Here is a 21855-nt window from a genome sequence, read left to right on the forward strand (position 1 = left end):
TCATCCGTTCACCTACACTGAGTCTCACAAAGACACGGCAGTTGGAACGAAAAATCTCAAATTTGGACTCAGACTAAAGGACAGATTTCCACAGCTCTAATGTTAAACGAGAGAGGACATTTTCCAATTTAATGCACTAATATATTTGTCCTGGCATTTGTGTGATACAAATGCTCTTAATACTAAAACCTACACTTTGAGTTGTGAATCAAATATTGAGCTGTGTAGTATATTCTAATATTTGATTGACTTTGGGCAGCCAGACACAAACTACTGGAAAGATGAACAAGCATGTTACTGTAACAGTCGGTCAGCTCAACGAAGTGGCCATTGAGTGAAATGTATAGGCTAATCATTGGATTGCTGAAAAGCTCTGCTGATGACACATACTTTACTATAGGATGCTACGAAATAAGTACTGGGATGGTAAGTAATTGTAGTAGTCGGTTAGTGGAGGGTAGCAGGTAGCCTAGCTGTTAGAGAGGTGGGCTAGCAACTAGAGGATTGTCAGTTTGAATCCTAATTTATATGGGAAAATCTGGTGTAGTGAGCTGGCAACAGAGGTTTGCTGACATCATACTAGATGCCGTTGTGCCTTTGAGCAATGCACTTAACCCTCTACAACTGCTCCAGGGGTGCTGTGCCTGACCCTAAGTGAGATTTGGTTGCAAGCAAGCAAAACATTTTAGTGGCACCCCTCTTGAATGCGAAGAGAAACATTTGCAGCTTTAAAGCAAACATTTCAGGGCAATACTGTATCCCAGAAAACCAGAAACATCCGCTTTCTACCAATTCTGCGAAGAGTGTAATAAGCTACTGTGGCACACTCATACCAATTTCACACTGCCGAGCCGAGCTATAGGGTGCTGGCCTGGTTATGAACCATAGTTGCTGGAACCATTGGACAATGTGGAATCAAAATATCCAAGACAGCACAGTATGGTTCAGGTTGGCCCTACAGCATTAATCTGGCACTAGAAGTAATCTGAGTGGTACACTTTCCGTAAAAGACCATACATCTTGGTCAAAGTCTATTTCCAATGTAGGGCAGAGTGGGAGAGAAGAAAAATACAGTTATTGCAAGTTCTTAGACATAACTAGACAGAACTGGGTCACGATTATAAATGATTAGAACTGGTGGGATCTGTTCAATGGACTGAAGAATATCAATACAGCCGATGCGAGTGTGGGATACGATAAACGCTGCATTGAGCTGCGTGAAAGTGTGCTACATTTTACACCTCAGCAGATGAAAATGGATTTACCAGTCAGCATGTCAGTGGCTGTGACCCAAATGGCACTCTATACAATGGGAATAGGGTGCCATTTGAGAGACACCACACACAGCATGTGTATGAGTGTATATGAGCAGCTTCAGTCAGCAGATAGCTCCAGACTGAACTATAGCGAGGCAGGCTAAAAGGATACACAAGCCTGGGTAGCCAATGACACAGTAAATCAAGGATAGTTGAAATCACAGTGTTACATTTTTGATCAAATTGATTATTTTTTATTAAATTGACTCTACTGGGAGTTATCTTAACCCTCAAAAGAGTGTTACGCTCCCTGGAGTGATAACTGGAGTTCATTGGAACAGAGTACTTTTAACTCCACTAAAAGTAACCAGAGACAGGCAGTAAATCACAAACCACCCCCTCGTCCCTACCAACTAGCTCAGAGGCCCCTCCGTTGTCAGGTGTTGCTGACAAAACTCTGGGGGTGATTTCTAGACAGTGGCGGGGGGGGGGTTAATAAACCCATCAACTTCGGGACACACTTGTGACTTGAATGATGCAATTCATGTTCCACTTTAAATAATTAAATTAAATTAAAATGAACAAATCCCCACTGTCGTTTTTCAAGATATAAACCTCAGTAACAGTTAAACATTTAATTTGGGAGGTATCAAGTCCCGAAATCAGACATAAAACTTACGCACATGGCACATAATTACAGTGCCTTGCAAAAGTATTCAACCCCCTTGGTGTTTTTCCAATTATTTTGCATTACAACCTGTAACTTAAATGGATTTTTATTTGGATTTCATGTAAATGGACATACTGCTTAAAGAAAAAAATAATCAAACACATTTGGTGTTGGCCAAAAGGCATGTGGGAGACTCCCCAAACATTTGGAAGGAGGTACTCTGGTCAGATGAGACTAAAATGTAGCTTTTTGGCCATCAAGGAAAACGCTATGTCTGGCGCAAACCCAACACCTCGCATCACCCTGAGAACATCATCTCCAGGCAGCATCATGCTGTGGGGATGATTGCCATTGGCAGGGACTAGGAAACTGGTCAGAATTGAAGGAATTACGGATGGTGCTAAATTCAGGGAAATTCTTGAGGGAAACCTGTTTCAGTCTTCCAGAGATTTGAGACTGGGATAGAGGTTCACCTTCCAGCAGGACAATGACCCTAAGCATACTGCTAAAGCAACACTCGAGTGGTTTAAGGGGAAACATTTAAATGTCTTGGAATGGCCAAGTCAAAGCTCAGACCTCAATCCAATTGAGAATCTGTGATATGACTTAAAGATTGCTGTACACCAACAGAACCCACCCAACTTGAAAGGGCTGGAGCAGTTTTGCCTTGAAGAATGGCAAAAATCCCAGGGGCTAGATGTGCCAAGTTTATAGAGACATACCCCAAGAGACTTGCAGCTGTAATTGCTGAAAAGGGTGGCTCTACAAAGTATTGACTTTGAGGGGGTGGCTGGTTATGCACGATCAATTGTTTTTTTGTCTTATTTCTTGTTTGTTTCACAATAACACATATTTTGCATCTTCAAATTGGAAGGCATGTTGTGTAAATCAAATGATACAAACCCATCAAAAAATCTATTTTAAATGCAGGTTGTAAGGCAAAACAATAGGAAAAATGACAAGTCGGTGAATAATTTCGCAAGCCACTGTGGTGTCATTTGAACTCCATCAACAACATGGCCAGAGTAGTTTTAACACAAAATGGGGATGGGACCATATAAACCCCAAAATAGGGTTAACTTTGACTCCCTAGGAGTTGAATTAACATGTTGTGATTTTACTGTGTACTATATGGGTTGTAGAATACAGCAGAAGGCATGGTCTTACATTCATCACACTGCTTCAACTGTGAAGAGAATAATAATAGGCCTACATTCTGATTATACAGCACTTGTCAGGATGCTCAAAGATTTTTACATGTAAAAGGTATGTACTGGAATCAAAGCAAGGGTGATTGACAACAATGGCCTAGTGTAGAAGTTTACATAGGCTAATAGTGTTGACTTAGTAAGGCAAATGTTTGAATGTAGCCTTTGAACAGATGCAAGAGCTTGATTTTTTTATTTATTTATTGTTATTTAACTAGGCAAGTCAGTTAACAAATGATTATTTACAAAGATGGCCTTCCCTGGCCAAACCCTAAGCTGCCCTATGGGACTCCCAATCACGGCCAGTTGTGATACATCCTGGAATCAAACCAGGGTCTGTAGTGATGCCTCTAGCACTGAGATGCAGTGCCTTAGACCGCTGCGCCACATTGGAGCCCTGATTTGATCACTCCTAAATTGCTGAGGATTTTTCTGCACAGCTGGAAATGCAAACGTAGTGTATTTGAGTTTAAAAAAGCTTCCAATTTGAACGAAAAATGTATCAACCCATTCAAAAATCTCCATTTATTATAATCAACATAATAATTCACGTCCTGCTGCTGTAGCAAACTGGCTCAAATTAAGATCCTACATCTGTAGCATAACGTCTTTTCCTAAACTTAGCAGGGAATCATGCTGACACCATGGTCTATTTCACAGGTAAGCCCTACTTGTAGCCAGTGCAGGAAAATTAATGATGTATTTAAATTGGATAAATCAGATTCACATTTATGCTTCCACTTCGAACAAAATTATTTAATTGGAGGTTAGCTGGCAATTTGCAGCATTGTTTGAAAATGGCAACCTTTTCAACTTTAGGAGGCAAATAGGCCTGCCTTATTTACAGTGTTGACATTGGCATCGCTTTATTTGAATATAAATATAAATGACTGTTTTCCAAGCAGAAAGAGATTATGCTGGCAGCACGATTGCCGATTTTCCTTTTCAAAATAAGAGTCCACCTACAAAGAAATGCAAAACTGGGAATATAAAATATTTAGCACTCTAGTGCAGTACAACTGTTTCCACAGCATTGCTACCACCATTGAAAAAATTAATGGGTAATTAGACGTATTTTATTTTAAATATTGTATTATTCATACTGTCATTACATTTGAAAGTTTACACAAATCAAATCAAAGTTTATTGATTACGTATCCAGCAGCACTTTGTTCTCCACCCCCTCCATAGCCCCTAATGTAATACACTGTAATATACTTAACATGGGATACAGAATTGCCCATAGAGAGAGAAGTTTTCTACCGGTCTCAGTTATGGAGGGGTGAACAAAGTGTTGCTGGATATGTACGGCACAGTCCCCCTCCAAAACTACACATAAACTCAGCAAAAAAATAAACATGCTTTTTGCAGGACACTGTCTTTCAAAGATAATTCACAAAAATCCAAATAACTTCACCGATCTTCATTGTAAAGGGTTTAAACACTGTTTCCCGTGCTTGTCCAATGAACCATAAACAATTAATGAACATGCACCTGTGGAACGGTCATTAAGATACTAACAGCTTACAGACGGTAAGCAATTAAGGTCACAGTTATGAAAACTTAGGACACTACCAAGAGGACTTTCTACTGACTCTGAAAAACAGCAAAAGAAAGATGCACAGGGTCCCTGCTCATCTGTGTGAACGTACATTAGGCATGCTGCAAGGAGGCATGAGGATTGCAGATGTGGCCAGGGCAATAAATTGCAATGTCCATACTGTGAGACGCCTAAGACAGTACTACAGGGAGAGAGGATGGACAGCTGATCGTCCTCGCAGTGGCAGACCATGTGTAACAACACCTGCACAGGATCAGTACATCCAAACATCACACCTGCGGGACAGGTACAGGATGCCAACAACAATTGCCCAAGTTACACCAGGAACACACAATCCCTCCATCAGTGCTCAGACTGTCCACAATAGGCTGAGAGAGGCTGGACGAAAGGCTTGGTGGCCTGTTGTAAGGCAGGCCACCAGACATGTCACCAGACATCACAGGCAACAACGTCGCCTATGGGCACAAACCCACCGTCGCTGGACCAGACAGGACTGGCAAAAAGTGCTCTTCACTGACGAGTCGCGGTTTTGTCTCACCAGGGGTGGTCGGATTCGGTTCATCGACGAAGGAATGACCGTTACACTGAGGCCTGAACTCTGGAGGGGATCAATTTGGAGGTGGAGGATCCATCATGGTCTGGGGGCGGTGTGTCACAGCATCATTGGACTGAGCTTGCTGTCATTGCAAACAATCTCAACGCTGTGAGTTACAGTAACTGCATTACAGTTTGCAGACGACACTACAGTGGTAGGCTTGATTACCAACAACGACGAGACTGCCTACAGGGAGGAGGTGAGGGCCCTCGGAGTGTGGTGTCAGGAAAATAACCTCACACTCAACGTCAAAAAAACAAAGGAGATGATCGTGGACTTCAGGAAACAGCAGAGAGAGCACCCCCCTATCCACATCGACGGGACAGTGGTGGAGAAGGTGGAAAGTTTTTAAGTTCTTCGGCGTACACATCACTGACAAACTGAAATGGTCCACCCACACAGATAGCGTGGTGAAGAAGGCTTCAACATCAGGAGGCTGAAGAAATTTGGCTTTGTCACCAAAAATACTCACAAACTTTTACAGATGCACAATCGAGAGCATCCTGTCAGGCTGTATACGCCTGGTACGGCAACTGCTCCGCCCACAACCACAAGGCTCTCCAGAGGGTAGTGAGGTCTGCACAACGCATCACCGGGGGCAAACAACCTGTCCTCCAGGACACCTACACTACCCGATGTCACAGGAAGGCCAAAAAGATCAAGGTCAACAACCACCTGAGCCACTGCCTGTTCACCCCGCTATCATCCAGAAGGTGAGGTCAGTACAGGTGCGTCAAAGCTGGGACCGAGAGTCTGAAAAACAGCTACTATCTCAAGCCATTAGACTGTTTAACAGCCATCACTAACATTGAGTGGCTGCTGCCAACATTCTGACTCAAATCTCTATCCACTTTAATAATAAAAAATGGGATGTAATAAATGTATCACGAGTCACTTAACACAATGCCACTTGATATAATGTTTACATACCCTACATTATTCATCTCATATATATATACTTTACTCTATACCATCTACTGCATCTTGCCTATGCCATTCGGCCATCGCTCATCCATATATTTATATGTACATATTCTTATAAATTCCTTTACACTTGTGTGTAAAAGGTAGTTGTTGTGAAATTGTTAGATTACTTGTTAGATATTACTGTATGGTCGGAACAAGCATTTCGCTACACTCGCATTAACATCTGCTAACCATGTGTATGTTAACATCTGCTAACCTCCTCCCTCATGTGGTACCCTTCCTGCAGGCTCATCTTATAATAATAATAATAATATATGCCATTTAGCAGATGACATGACCCTCCAGCATGACAATACCACCAGCAATACTGCTCGTTCTGTGCGTGATTTCCTGCAAGACAGGAATGTCAGTGTTCTACCATGGCCAGCAAAGAGCCCGGATCTCAAATCCCATTGAGCACGTCTGAGACCTGGTTGATCGGAGGGTGAGGGCTAGAGCCATTTCCCCCAGAAATGTCCGGGAATTTGCAGGTGCCTTGGTGGAAGATTGGGGTAACATCTCACAGCAAGAACTGGCAAATCTGGTGCAGTCCATGAGGAGGAGATGCACTGCAGTACTTAATGCAGCTGGTGGCCACACCAGATACTGACTGATTTTGACCTTTGTTCAGGGATACATTATTCCATTTATTTTAGTCACATGTCTGTGGAACTTGTTCAGTATATGTCTCAGTTGTTGAATCTTGTTATGTTCATACAAATATTTACACATGTTAAGTTTTCTGAAAATAAACGCAGTTGACAGTGAGAGGACGTTTCTTTTTTCGCTGAGTTCATTTGGTTAGTATAGACTGAGTTTTTTCCACCCCACTTTAGCTAAGACATGTATAAAAAGTTCTCTACAAGCCAAAATCAAATCAAATTTTATTGGACACATGCACATATTTAGCATATGTTATTGCGAGTGTAGCGAAATGCTTGTAACCCATGCAAAGTCTACTACATTCAATTGCATTGGGGGCTATGGAGGGGCAGAGTGAAAAGCCAGCAGCAGTCTGTGTGACAAAGTCCCCCTCAAAAACGAACCATGTTTGGTTTGTAGAGACCCTACCGAGTATTTCACATCACACTTTAGCTGAGACAGGTTGAAAAGTTCTCTCTACAAGCCAATATATTTCCCATGTACTGTCTCTATTGCAATGTATTTTATTGAGGGCTATGGATGGGGTGGAGAACGGAGCGCTTGCTGGATATGTATGACACAGTACCCCTCCAAAACTACACACATTTTGGTTATTAGAGACCCTACTGAGTATTTTCCACCCCACTTTAGCTGAGACAGGTAGAAAAGTTCTCTCCTACAGCCCAATATTCTCAACATACCAGTGTTACCATAGTATTGTTTATTATTGGTTTAAAAAAATATATACATATTCTACAATATTTACTGATTGCCTTTACTTGTTGGCACAATACAATTGGCCACTGATTAAAAATATATATATTCTGAATGAGTTATCCACATTGCAATGTTTTGAAATGCAGGCTTTTATTTAAACGGTTTCCTCATTACCATACTAACGTCATAATTTGTGCTGCTGGCAGAATAAAATATAAAATAAACATATTAATGGCACAGACCAGGTAGGAACGGGGTCAATAAAATAGAACAGCATCAATACCAGCTATGCTCAGACTCTCCAACCGGGAGTACGGTATCCAGGTCTAGAATATCGACCTCGTCCAGAACAGTGGCATCCTCCACATCAGTATCAAATACCGAGTTTTGTTTGAAATTGGAGAATGGCTCCTCGGACGAAGTGTATGGTCCAAGAGCACAAGGATGCGATAGTGCTGGATTTGAATAATTTGCAGAGAAAACCAGACTAGAAGCAGAACAAACTGTACTCCCGTGCAGACAGGCCGATGAGGTTGGAAATATATGTAGGCCATTGTTGCAATTGTTTACTGAATTAGCTCTTGTCCTGAGCTGTTCGTTTTGTTTCTCCAATTTTCGGACCAGCTCCTGAAGCTTTATCACTTCGAGCTCCGCGTTTTGAAATGTATTGTTGCCATTAACGTCCGCCATCATTTAGGGGTTCAACACTTCCGATTCCATTGGTTAAAACACGCATTTAGAAAGACCAAATCAACACGCACTACGGTCGGTAACCGTAATGATCGGTCGGGTCGTTCTTTGTAAGTAGACAATTGAGACGTGCTTCGTAGTGATGCTGTGTGCAGATTCAGCCCAAATTATGTATTTATGCCGCGTTCAAGATGACTGGGAACTCAGAAATCTCTGACCTCCGACTTCAGTGTGTTCAAGATATCTGGGAACTCGGGAAAAACACGAGCTCTGATTGGGAAAAATCGTTTTGAATGGTCATCCGAACTTGGGCATCATCACCCCCCGATTCAAATAACCAACTCATCAAGTTTCGATTATTTGAATCAGCTGTGCTAGGGCACTACACAGCTTTCCGAACTGAAGATCACTGACGTCACGATTTGACCTCGTTTTTTCCGAGTTCCCAGTTGCCTTGAAAGCACCAAGAATCCCTGGATTGCTGATTTCAAAGGGACAATAAGAGTCTTTGAAGGCACTAGCCGCCATATTGGTACTCCTCAGACGGAACAGTTCTCCATAGGAATGAACGTAAACCTATAGTATTTTAATAATATATTTCAAAGACAAAATGTATTTTATTTAACTATTTATTTCTTGTAGTGCGGACAATAACATTAGTACTCTCAAAAATATATACTTTAGGCCTCCCGGGTGGCGCAGTGGTTAAAAAGCAGTGCGGCTTGGTTGGGTTGTGTATCGGAGGACGCATGACTTTCAACCTTCGTCTCTCCGGAGCCCGTACGCGAGTTGTAGCGATGAGACAAGATAGTAGCTACTAAAACAATTTAATACCACGCAATTGGGGAGAAAAAGGGTCCAAAAAAAAAATATATATATATATATACTTTAAAACTGGAATAAGTAATGGTGAAACTGCCACTTCGGTTTGTGATATTACAATATCAAATTAATTAATTCTAACAATGGTAATGTTTTTTTCCCTCTGAAATCATTGCACATCATTGCACGTGCGCTAGAACAACTACCCCACCAAAAACATTCTTGAAAAAAAGTATACTTTCTCAGACTTTAAATGGGCAAATAAAACTAATAGAATTAAAGGGAACGTTCTATATCTTCTAATCTTCCAGACTTGGAATTGTATCAACTCGCCCCCCAGGGCTTTTACTTGCGACATATAGTTATTTAAATGCACTAAAGCATTCCATTACACCTGCAATAACATGCGACCAATACAATTTGATTCGATTTTTGATTTGATATAGAGGAACAATGGGTACATACTGAAGATGTACATGCTCATCCCCAGAATCTGTGTCTATTTTCAAAAGTATCAAGCTAAGAACATTAACAACTTAATAGTGAAGAACTCTATAACAATAATGGATACTTTAAAAAAACATTTTCTACAGAACCATTATCACTCCCTATAACACAACCCTATGGAACAATCCTATAACTTTTCAGAATTCAAAGATAAATTGGTCCACACAGAAAACTAAAGGCATGGTAACCGTAAATGACTTGGAAATAGCAAATACATTTATTTCCATGACAGAATTCAAAAGCAATTTTGGACTGACCAATGTAGATATTTTCAAATACATGCAACTCAAAAAGTTTAATATCAAGAAATGTTTATTTTAAATATTTTGGACATCAGGGCAATTTTAAGGGAATCCTATTTGAGTCAGTAAAGGATAGGTAAGATATGCAAAACCTTGCAGAGAGCCTATCCAACTGATAATCTCTTAGAAAAAAATATAAACTACTGGAAGCAAGATTTTAAAAACGGATATTGTCACAAGAAGGATGGCGTTTTGGAACATAACTAACACAATTACAGTTAATTAAAATGTACTCTTAATCCAATATAAACTAATGTGTGCAATTTATCACACAAGAGACAACATTCACAAAATGTATACCACAATGACAGTCATGATTTAAGTGTAGAATTAACAATGACTCAATAATCCATGCCTTCTGGGAATGTCCAAAAGTGATGGACAGAGTTGGCTGTCAGAAGAATTACAATGTAAATGTACTTTTAATCCGTTTGTCTGCACATTTCAAGACATGGCACATGAGGGTGGAGTGAGATACCCAATGGGTTGGATGATACTTCAAAAAATGTCTTTAAAAAACGTATGCTTAAAATCAACCAATCCTCTAATGTTAACACAATGGAAAAAAATGGTGCAGTTTGAGGCGGGTGCTGGAGATCGGGGTGTGAGCAGGTGGGTCTGGGCAGGGGTGAAGTTGTCGTTTGTATGTGTAGGTTTTATATTGTAAAAAAAAAGTGACATGGCATGCGACGACTAATGAGGCATTTTGTCCCAGTGCTGTGATACTGATGATTTGTCGGCACAGATGGTTTGTTTACATAGCAGGTTAGATTAATTAACGTGGCAAGTTTCTTTTAACTAAAGCAGCAGGTTAGGTGAATTAACTTATCAGGTTGGGAGAATGAGATTAAGGTTAGGAAAAGAGCTAGGTTTATCTACAATGCTATAGTTGTCAAACAACTGTTGTCCCCGACACGAACACTAGATGTCGCTGTATGCCTACTCCATTTACAGAAGAAACTTAAACAACAACAGAGAAACGTAAACAAACCATCTGTGGCGACAAATCATCCATATCATAACACTGGTGGGCAGATTGTTTTTGGCACTGATCATTTGGACGAATCAAGATTTTTCAGGTGTTCTCCTTTTTTTGGAATGGGGGGGTATCTGGCCCATGCTTTGTCGTGCATTTCGTTTGCTTCAAATTTAATTACGTTACAGTGCCTTGCGAAAGTATTCGGCCCCCTTGAACTTTGCGACCTTTTGCCACATTTCAGGCTTCAAACATAAAGATATAAAACTGTATTTTTTTGTGAAGAATCAACAACAAGTGGGACACAATCATGAAGTGGAACGACATTTATTGGATATTTCAAACTTTTTTAACAATTCAAAAACTGAAAAATTGGGCGTGCAAAATTATTCAGCCCCTTTACTTTCAGTGCAGCAAACTCTCTCCAGAAGTTCAGTGAGGATCTCTGAATGATCCAATGTTGACCTAAATGACTAATGATGATAAATACAATCCACCTGTGTGTAATCAAGTCTCTGTATAAATGCACCTGCACTGTGATAGTCTCAGAGGCCCGTTAAAAGCTCATGAAGAACAAGGAACACACCAGGCAGGACCGAGATACTGTTGTGAAGAAGTTTAAAGCCGGATTTGTATACAAAAAGATTTCCCAAGCTTTAAACATCCCAAGGAGCACTGTGCAAGCGAGCATATTGAAATGGAAGGAGTATCAGACCACTGCAAATCTACCAAGACCTGGCCGTCCCTCTAAACTTTCAGCTCATACAAGGAGAAGACTGATCAGAGATGCAGCCAAGAGGCCCATGATCACTCTGGTTGAACTGCAGAGATCTACAGCTGAGGTGGGAGACTCTGTCCATAGGACAACAATCAGTCGTATATTGCACAAATCTGGCCTTTATGGAAGAGTGGCAAGAAGAAAGCCATTTCTTAAAGATATCCATAAAAAATGTTGTTTAAAGTTTGCCACAAGCCACCTGGGAGACACACCAAACATGTGGAAGACGGTGCTCTAGTCAGATGAAACCAAAATTGAACTTTTTGGCAACAATGCAAAACGTTATGTTTGGCGTAAAAGCAACACAGCTCATCACCCTGAACACAACATCCCCACTGTCAAACATGGTGGTGTCAGCATCATGGTTTGGGCCTGCTTTTCTTCAGCAGGGACAGGGAAGATGGTTAAAATTGATGGGAAGATGGATGGAGCCAAATACAGGACCATTCTGGAAGAAAACCTGAAGGATTCTGCTAAAGACCTGAGACTGGGACGGAGATTTGTTTTCCAACAAGACAATGATCCAAAACATAAAGCAAAATCTACAATGGAATGGTTCAAAAATAAACATATCCAGGTGTTAGAATGGCCAAGTCAAAGTCCAGACCTGAATCCAATCGAGAATCTGTGGAAAGAACTGAAAACTGCTGTTCACAAATGCTCTCCATCCAACCTCACTGAGCTCGAGCTGTTTTGCAAGGAGGAATGGGAAAAAATTTCAGTCTCTCGATGTGCAAAACTGATAGAGGCATACCCCAAGTGACTTACAGCTGTAATCGCAGCAAAAGGTGGCGCTACAAAGTATTAACTTAAGGGGGCTGAATAATTTTGCACGCCCAATTTTTCAGTTTTTGATTTGTTAAAAAAGTTTGAAATATCCAATAAATGTCGTTCCACTTCATGATTGTGTCCCACTTGTTGTTGATTCTTCACAAATACAGTTTTATATCTTTGTTTGAAGCCTGAAATGTGGTAAAAGGTCGCAAAGTTCAAGGGGGCCGAAAACTTTCGCAAGGCACTGTACGTGTCACTTTATTTTTGAATTACAGTTTCCCTAAAACGGTGCGCACCATTCTTCAACAGGCTTTGAGGTACGTTTTCTCGTTTTGTGGGTGAGGCGAGGTATTGTCACGAGTGGCGCTCGGCGGTCGTCGTCACCGGCCTATTAGCTGCCACTGATTGTCTTTCCTCCCCCCTTGTATGTTTATTGGTAGCACCTGTTTATGGATGATTAGTTTGTCTTTATTAGACAGCCGGCCCGCCTGGTTGTTGTGCGGGATTATTTCAGTGTAACCTTCGGCTCTGTTGTAGAGGTACGTGTTAGTGCCTGGTCGTGACTTTGCCGTTGTACATGTTTCATTCCCTCTGTTACTATTGCGATCACCCTGTGATCACCCTGTGGTGCGTTGGTGCTATTAAAGACGCACAGCATTGCACTCTCTGTCTCCTGCGTTTGACTCCACACCCACGACACCCGGAGCATTACAGAATCCCACACCTATCAAATTGAATGGAGTCAGCAGGAGCAGCAGCCAACCCTCTCCCATCGATGGAGGAACGGTTTCTCCACCACACCACCGTTCTCCATCGGATCGGATCCGCGATGGATCAAGTGATGGAGAGAATGGACCGATGGGAGAGGAGTGGTCTCCTCTCTCCACCTTCGGCACCCCCGGCTCCGGACTCCCCATCTCCCAACTCCAGCACCCTCCGTCTGACGCTACCGAGGGCTTATGATGGAGCGGCGGCGGGTTGCCAGGGGTTTCTGCTTCAGCTGGAGCTATACCTGGCCACCGTCAGACCCACTCCCTCAGGAGCGGAGAGGGTGAGTGTCCTCATCTCCTGCCTCACGGGTCGTGCTCTCGAGTGGACGAACGCAGTCTGGAATGGCCCAGACTCAGCGCGGGAGCACTACCCAGAGTTTTCCCACCGCTTCCGTGCCGTGTTTGATCACCCTCTAGACGGCCGAGCGGTGGGAGAACGACTTTGTCATCTCAGGCAGGAGAGGAGGAGCGCCCAGGATTACGCGCTGGAGTTCCGGACCTTGGCAGCCGGATCTGGGTGGAACGACAGGGCCCTTATGGACCACTACAGGTGTAGTCTCCGAGAGGACGTCCGCCGGGAGTTAGCGTGTCGGGACACCACTCTGTCACTGGATCAACTGATTGACATGTCCATTCGACTGGACAATCTGCTGGCTGCCCGCGGGCATTCAGAGAGGGTCCTGTGCGTTCCACCACCCAGCCCCTCCGCTCCCATTCCGATGGAGTTGGGAGGGGCTGCGCCGAGGGGTACCGGAGGAGGAGGCCTTCCCTGCACCAACTGTGGTCGGAGAGGACACACGTCTGATCGGTGCTGGGGGGGTCCGTCTGGGAGTAGAGATGGCAGGCGGAACGCTTCTCGATCACCCCAGGTGAGTCTGCATCAAACTCACCCAGAACCTCCTGTTGGCCACATGTTTGTCTTAACCTTTTTTCTTAACTTTTTTCCCTCTTCCCAGCATAGGGCGCTAGTCGATTCAGGCGCAGCTGGGAACCTTATGGATCGCGGACTCGCCCTTAAGTTAGGGGTTCCGCTGGTGCCGGTAGATTCTCGTCCCTACCACTGAGGAAGTACAGTTCCCGCTCAGCCCAGTCAAAACTGTTCGCTGCTCTGGCTCCCCAATGGTGGAACAAACTCCCTCACGACGCCAGGACAGCGGAGTCAATCACCACCTTCCGGAGACACCTGAAACCCCACCTCTTTAAGGAATACTTAGGATAGGATAAAGTAATCCTTCTCACCCCCCCCCCCCCTTAAAATATTTAGATGCACTATTGTAAAGTGGCTGTTCCACTGGATGTCATAAGGTGAATGCACCAATTTGTAAGTCGCTCTGGATAAGAGCGTCTGCTAAATGACTTAAATGTAAATGTAAATGTAAATGTTTCCCCGTGCACTCCCTAGATAGCCGGCCATTAGGGTCAGGGATGGTCAGGGAGACCACGGTCCCACTGGACATGGTGACGCAGGGGAATCATAGGGAGCGTATCAGTTTTTTTATTATTGATTCGCCTGCATTTCCAGTGGTGCTGGGGACTCCCTGGCTGGCCCGGCACAATCCTAAAATTTCGTAGAAACAGGGGGTTCTCCACGGGTGGTCAGAGGAGTGTTCTGGAAGGTGTTTGGGAGTTTCCATCGGTGCCACGTCGGTGGAGAGTCCAGACCAGGGTTCCACGGTGTGCATTCCTCCCGAGTATGCCGATTTGGCAATCGCTTTCAGTAAAGTGAAATCGACTAAATTACCACCTTATCGACCGGGAAGGGTGGAATGATAGATCTCCAGGTAGATGCTGCGCTTCCCAAGAGTCACGTGTACCCGCTGTCCCAGGAGGAGACGTTGGCAATGGAGACATATGTCACGGAGTCGCTGGGACAGGGGTACATTCGGCCCTCCATTTCACCCGTCTCCTCGAGTTTCTTTTTTGTGAGGAAAAAGGAGGGAGGTTTGCGTCCGTGTATTGATTATAGAGGTCTAAACGCCATCACAGTGGGGTATAGTTACCCTCTACCTCTCATCGCTACGGCGGTGGAATCATTCCACGGAGCGCAGTTCTTCACAAAACTGGATCTTAGGAGCGCGTATAGTCTGGTGCGTATTCGGAAGGGAGACGAGTGGAAAACCGCATTTAGTACCACATCAGGCCACTATGAGTACCTCGTCATGCCGTATGGGTTAAAAAATGCTCCAGCCGTTTTTCAATCCTTTTGTAGACGAGATTCTCAGGGACCTGTGCGGGCAGGGAGTGGTTGTTTATATCGATGACATTCTGATCTACTCGGCCACTCACACCGCATGTGTCTCTGGTGCGCAAGGTGCTTGGTAGACTGCTGGAGCATGACCTATACGTCAAGGCTGAGAAATGCGTGTTCTCTAAACGAGCCGTCTCTTTTCTGGGATATCGCATTTCCACCTCAGGGGTAGTGATGGAGGGCGACCGCATTAGCGCCGTGCGTAATTGGCCGACTCCGACCACGGTAAAGGAGGTGCAGCGGTTTTTGGGTTTTGCCAACTACTACCGGAGGTTTATCCGGGGTTTTGGCCAGATAGCTGCTCCCATTACCTCACTGCTGAAGGGGGGCCCGGTGCGGTTGCAGTGGTCAGCAGAGGCGGACGGAGCATTCAAGAAGTTGAAGGCGCTGTTCACTGATGCACCCGTGTTGGCGCATCCGGACCCCTCTCGAGCATTCATAGTGGAGGTGGACGCGTCCGAGGCTGGGGTGGGTGCCGTGCTATCGCAGAGCTCGGGTACGCCACCAAAACTCCGCCCCTGCTCTTTCTTCTCAAGGAAGCTCAGCCCAGCAGAGCGTAACTATGATGTGGGGGACCGGGAGTTGCTAGCGGTGGTTAGAGCTCTGAAGGTGTGGAGACACTGGCTTGAGGGGGCTAAGCACCCCTTTCTCATCTGGACCGACCACCAGAACCTGGAGTATATTCGGGCAGCTAGGAGACTTAACCCACGTCAGGCAAGGTGGGCCATATTCTTCACCCGGTTCCGGTTTACGTTGTCTTATAGACCGGGCTCCCAGAACGTAAAGGCTGACGCACTGTCCCGCCTTTACGACACGGAGGATGGGTCCACCGAACCTACTCCCATCCTTCCCGCCTCAAAGCTGGTAGCACCAGAGGTATGGGAGGTGGACTCGGACATCGAGCGGGCATTACGGGCTGAACCCGCGCCTCCTCAGTGTCCAGCGGGGCGAAGGTACGTGCCGCTTGGTGGGGCTCTCGACCCGAAAACTACCTCTCCGCTTGCCCTGCCGGAAGCTGGGTCCGCAGTGTGTAGGGCCCTTTAAAGTCCTGAGGAGAATAAACGAGGTGTGTTATCGATTACAACTCCCTTCCTATTATCGTATTAACCCCTCGTTTCATGTGTCTCTCCTCAGGCCGGTGGTAGCTGGTCCCCTACAGGACAGTGAGGTGCCGGAGTTCCCTCCCCCCCCTCTGGACATCGAGGGGTCCCCGGTGTACACGATCCGGGCCATTCTGGACTCAAGACGCCGGGTGAGGGGCCTGCAGTACCTCGTGGACTGGGAGGGGTACGGCCCGGAGGAGAGGTGCTGGGTACCAGTGGGGGACATCTTGGATCCATCCATGTTGAGTGATTTCCATCGCCTCCATCCGGATCGCCCTGCACCTCGTCCTCCGGGGGGCGACCTCGAGGCCGGTGTCGGCGCGCTGCGGGAGCCGCGCGTCATGGGGGGGGGGGGGTACTGTCACGAGTGGCGCTCGGCGTTCGTCGTCACCGGCCTATTAGCTGCCACTGATTGTCTTTCCTCCCCCTCCTTGTATGTTTATTGGTAGCACCTGTTTATGGATAATTAGTTTGTCTTTATTAGACAGCCGGCCCGCCTGGTTGTTGTGCGGGATTATTTCAGTGTAACCTTCGGCTCTGTTGTAGAGGTACGTGTTAGTGCCTGGTCGTGACTTTTCCGTTGTACATTTTCATTCCCTGTGTTTGGGGCCGTTACTATTGTGATCACCCTGTGGTGCGTTGGTGCTATTAAAGACGCACAGCATTGCACTCTCTGTCTCCTGCGTTTGACTCCACACCCACGACTCCCGGAGCATTACAGGTATGATCTGATCAATATGGATGTGTGACACAGACGGCTGGTGGCATCTTAATTTGGGAGGACGGGCTCAAAGTAATGGCTGGAATGGGGAATAAATGGAACGGTATCAAACACATTGTTTCCATGTGGTTAATGTCAATACTTTTGATTCACATTTAATTGATTTGGCACACACACAATGCATAGCCTACAAATACTTGAAAGAAAACACCAAACTGTTTTGTGTAACTAAATTTTAATAAAGATTTATTTATATTTTTGTATTGCACACACAAATCAGCCCCCCGGCCCTAATTCTTACACCATATGGGTATCTTACAGTAGGTCTACTTTGGTAGCCTGAATGCCTGTGAGAAATACGTTAATTATGTAAACAGGTTTTCAACCTCAATACATTTCCGTATCTATATAAGGAGGATCCATGTCACCAAAACGTCATTCATAATCGTCAATCTGTTAAACACCTACATAAAGACCCCATCTTCATCTTCTCCATCTTCATCTTCAACTGTGTCATTTTTCTGTAAAAACAATGAAGAATATATGTTACCTCACAGTGACCCAAATTAGGTTTGGAGATTTTTATGTCTCCGTATTTAAAGAAATCAATTGAAAACCAGTAAATCCAGACGCACCATTTGTAAAACATTGATACAGTGTACCGTAAAACATTAGTATGAGATGTAGTTCTGAGTGTGTTTCTAAATGTGCTTACCTCTGGTGACTTCGAAGCAGCGCTCACAGTTGACGGTGCGTCTGTGGACCAAAATACTGCCTTGTGATGGCCCAGGGGACTGCTACACACCTCACGCTGAGGACGCAGAAACACACATTGTCAGATACTCTCATTAGGCGAAGAAGAAGATCATGATGCATGTGTATTGATTGTTACATCTCAAGGCAGACACAGAGTCTGGTAATCTTAATGAGGAGATGGTTGGATGTAATCCAATCAAACCAATTATTGGATCTAGTAGTGCAAATGTAACCTATTCATATCACAATATGGTAGATCTGATAAGAAGAAAGAAGCCTCTGTACGCACACTCAGACACAGACATTCAAATATTAGCATATGGTGTTAATATTTAAATATTTAAATAGTGTTTACCTTGAAGCAGGTAGTGTGGCAGTTGATCTTCATATCCTCCAGCACCATCTTTGGTCGTAGCTCATGGGCTTACAGCAGTAGGAGCACAGGTCTCTCTCCAACACAATCCAACAGGGACTGAGAGGGACTTATCATCATCACATGGATGTGTGAGAAAGCATGCATGGACCTCATGTCGGGCCAGACATAATCTGCTAGGGGAGATATTTTATCAAAACCATCAGAGGCCTTGTTATTTGTGGCTAAATAACTATGTTATATGTTCTAACTACATTATAGGACTTTTACAATTATGTTATTTAAGAATAATAACATTCAACTAAATGTTTTTGTTTGTACATGTGAAATCTTAATCATGTGCACAGTTTAAGATGAAAACATAGATATAAATAGCACAGTTTGAGAGCATAATGATGATGATGGGATTTGTGAAAGCAACTGAGGAAAACTAAAATGGCTATTACCACTTGAATGAAGAAGAACATTAAAAAAATCTACTCCATCAGAGTGCTGAAAGATCTGAATAATCAGTTACTGGGGATTTTGACAAATGAACGTACATTTTTTAAAGAAAAAAATATGTCTGTTTTCAGTGGCTTGTCAACTCCGCCCCTTAAGAGAAATGTTTTTGTCAATATTCTGAAAAGGTATTTTAATCACTGTTTTTGCTTAAAGTATTTGCTGTGCTAGAACTAAGCGTTAATGTTTGCTTTATAAATGTTTTATGTTCTGAAACTAAATCAGCACTGGGGCATTATTTAGCCCTATTAAAAAAGATGTTCGGAGATTGTATTAACTATTTGAAAAATCTAATGTTAGAATTAAGCAATCAAGGTCTTTAAACATTTGTTGAACAATAAATATTTTAAAAAGTATGCCTTTTGTGGTGTCTGACGGAGTTATCATCAATCCAATTAGTTACATTTTAAGAAAAAAAATGTAAGAATTAGGAGGCTGTTCCTTTCCATGGTGTGATAGCTGATACTTTGGTCTATCAAAATATATATTTCAAATGTTGTTAATATTAAGACAAATATTTGTGAAATAAAGAAGAGCTTGTCCCGTCTTTCAAGAATCTAATTTTTTACTAAGGGTCTATCTAGAACATAAAAGGGTTATTTGGCTGTCCCCATAAGGGAACTCTTTTGGGGTCCAGGTAGAACACTTTTGGTTCCAGGTAGTACCTTTTTGGGTGCCATGTAGAACCCTTTCCACAGAGGGTTCTACCTGGAACCCGAAAGGACCCTACGGGGACAGCCGAAGAACCCTTTTGGAACCCTTTTTTATCTTTCTTGTATGCGTTCCTGCAATCTCACCTTTCAATAGTAGAATACACAGTCTTGGTGGGTTTTGACACAAGAGAATCAAACAGATCGTTCTCAGCCCGGCTAAAGATGAGAATAAAATTGTTCAAGGACCATGCCCTAGGACCATGCCTCAGGACTACTTGGCCTGATGACTCCTTGCTGTCCCTGTCATGTTTTGTCATTTGATTATCATGTCTTGTCCCTGTGCTTCCCCTTCTATTCGTTTCCCTCTGCTGGTCTTATTAGGTTCTTTCCCTCTTTCTATCCCTCTCTCTCCCCCTCCCTCTCTCACTCTCCCGCTCTCTCTTCTCTCTATCGTTCCGTTCCTGCTCCCAGCTGTTCCTATTCCCCTAATCAATCATTTAGTCTTCCCACACCTGTTCCCGATCCTTTTCCCTGATTAGAGTCCCTATTTCTCTCCTTGTTTTCCGTTCCTGCCCTGTCGGATCCTTGTCTAGAATTCACCGTGCTGTGTTTGTGTATCGCCCTGTCGTGTCGTGTTTCCCTCAGATGCTGCGTGGTGAGCAGGTGTCTGAGTCTGTTTGGTTCAAGTGCCTTCCCGAGGCAACCTGCTGTTCAAGATCGAGTCTCCAGTCGTTCTCGTCATTTCAAATGAAAGTTGTGTTTTTTGATTGTATTTTACTTTACTGGATTAAAGACTCTGTTTTCGCCAAGTCGCTTTTGGGTCCTCATTCACCTGCATGACAGAAGGATCCGACCAAGGAATGGACCCAGCGACTACAGACGCTCGTAACACTGCCGTCGAGATCCAAGGAGCCATGCTCGGCAGACACGAGCAGGAATTGTCTGCTGCTCGCCATGCCGTGGAGAACCTGGCCGCTCAGGTTTCCGACCTCTCTGGACAGTTCCAGAGTCTTCGTCTCGTGCCACCTGTTACTTCCTGGCCTGCCGAGCCTCCAGAACCTAGGGTTAATAACCCACCTTGCTACTCCGGGCAGCCCACTGAGTGCCGCTCCTTTCTCACCCAGTGTGAGATTGTGTTCTCTCTCCAACCCAACACATACTCTAGAGAGAGAGCTCGGGTTGCTTACGTCATTTCACTCCTTACTGGCCGGGCTCGAGAGTGGGGCACAGCTATCTGGGAGGCAAGGGCGGATTGCTCTAACAAATACCAGAACTTTAAAGAGGAGATGATTCGGGTTTTTGACCGTTCAGTTTTTGGTAGGGAGGCTTCTAGGGCCCTGGCTTCCCTATGCCAAGGTGATCGATCCATAACGGATTACTCTATTGAGTTTCGCACTCTTGCTGCCTCTAGTGAGTGGAACGAGCCGGCGCTGCTCGCTCGTTTTCTGGAGGGACTCCACGCAGTGGTTAAGGATGAGATTCTCTCCCGGGAGGTTCCTTCAGATGTGGACTCTTTGATTGCTCTCGCCATCCGCATAGAACGACGGGTAGATCTTAGTCACCGGGCTCGTGGAAGAGAGCTCGCATCAACGGTGTTTCCCTGCTCCGCATCGCAACCATCTCCCTCCTCTGGCTCAGAGACTGAGCCCATGCAGCTGGGAGGGATTCGCATCTCGACTAAGGAGAGGGAACGGAGGATCACCAACCGCCTGTGCCTCTATTGCGGAGTTGCTGGACATTTTGTTAATTCATGTCCAGTAAAAGCCAGAGCTCATCTGTAAGCGGAGGGCTACAGGTGAGCGCAACTACTCAAGTCTCTCCATCAAAATCCTGTACTACTTTGTCGGTCCATCTACGCTGGACCGGTTCGGGTGCTACAGGCAGTGCCTTGATAGACTCTGGGGCTGAGGGTTGTTTCATGGACGAAGCATGGGTTCGGAAACATGACATTCCTTTCAGAGAGTTAGAGAAGCCTACGCCCATGTTCGCCTTAGATGGTAGTCATCTTCCCAGTATCAGATTTGAGACACTACCTTTAACCCTCACAGTATCTGGTAACCACAGTGAGACTATTTCTTTTTTGATTTTTCGTTCACCTTTTACACCTGTTGTTTTGGGTCATCCCTGGCTAGTATGTCATAATCCTTCTATTAATTGGTCTAGTAATTCTATCCTATCCTGGAACGTTTCTTGTCATGTGAAGTGTTTAATGTCTGCCATCCCTCCCGTTTCTTCTGTCCCTACTTCTCAGGAGGAACCTGGCGAT

The 21855-nt window shown here is 44.4% G+C and overlaps 1 protein-coding gene across 1 annotated transcript in view; it reads right to left on the bottom strand.

Moving 5' to 3' along the window:
- LOC124042849 (SLAIN motif-containing protein 1-like) overlaps window positions 1-8471 on the bottom strand; it is a 38816-nt gene extending 30345 nt beyond the window's left edge. Inside the window, exon 1 of the mRNA XM_046360977.1 lies at window positions 7899-8471. Coding sequence (XP_046216933.1) covers window positions 7899-8308 — 410 coding nt within the window. The 5' untranslated portion in view covers window positions 8309-8471. The remainder of the gene's footprint in view (window positions 1-7898) is intronic.
- Between the last annotated feature and the right edge of the window lie 13384 nt (window positions 8472-21855).

Source organism: Oncorhynchus gorbuscha, linkage group LG09 (assembly GCF_021184085.1).
Source record: "Oncorhynchus gorbuscha isolate QuinsamMale2020 ecotype Even-year linkage group LG09, OgorEven_v1.0, whole genome shotgun sequence".
NCBI lineage: Eukaryota > Metazoa > Chordata > Actinopteri > Salmoniformes > Salmonidae > Oncorhynchus > Oncorhynchus gorbuscha.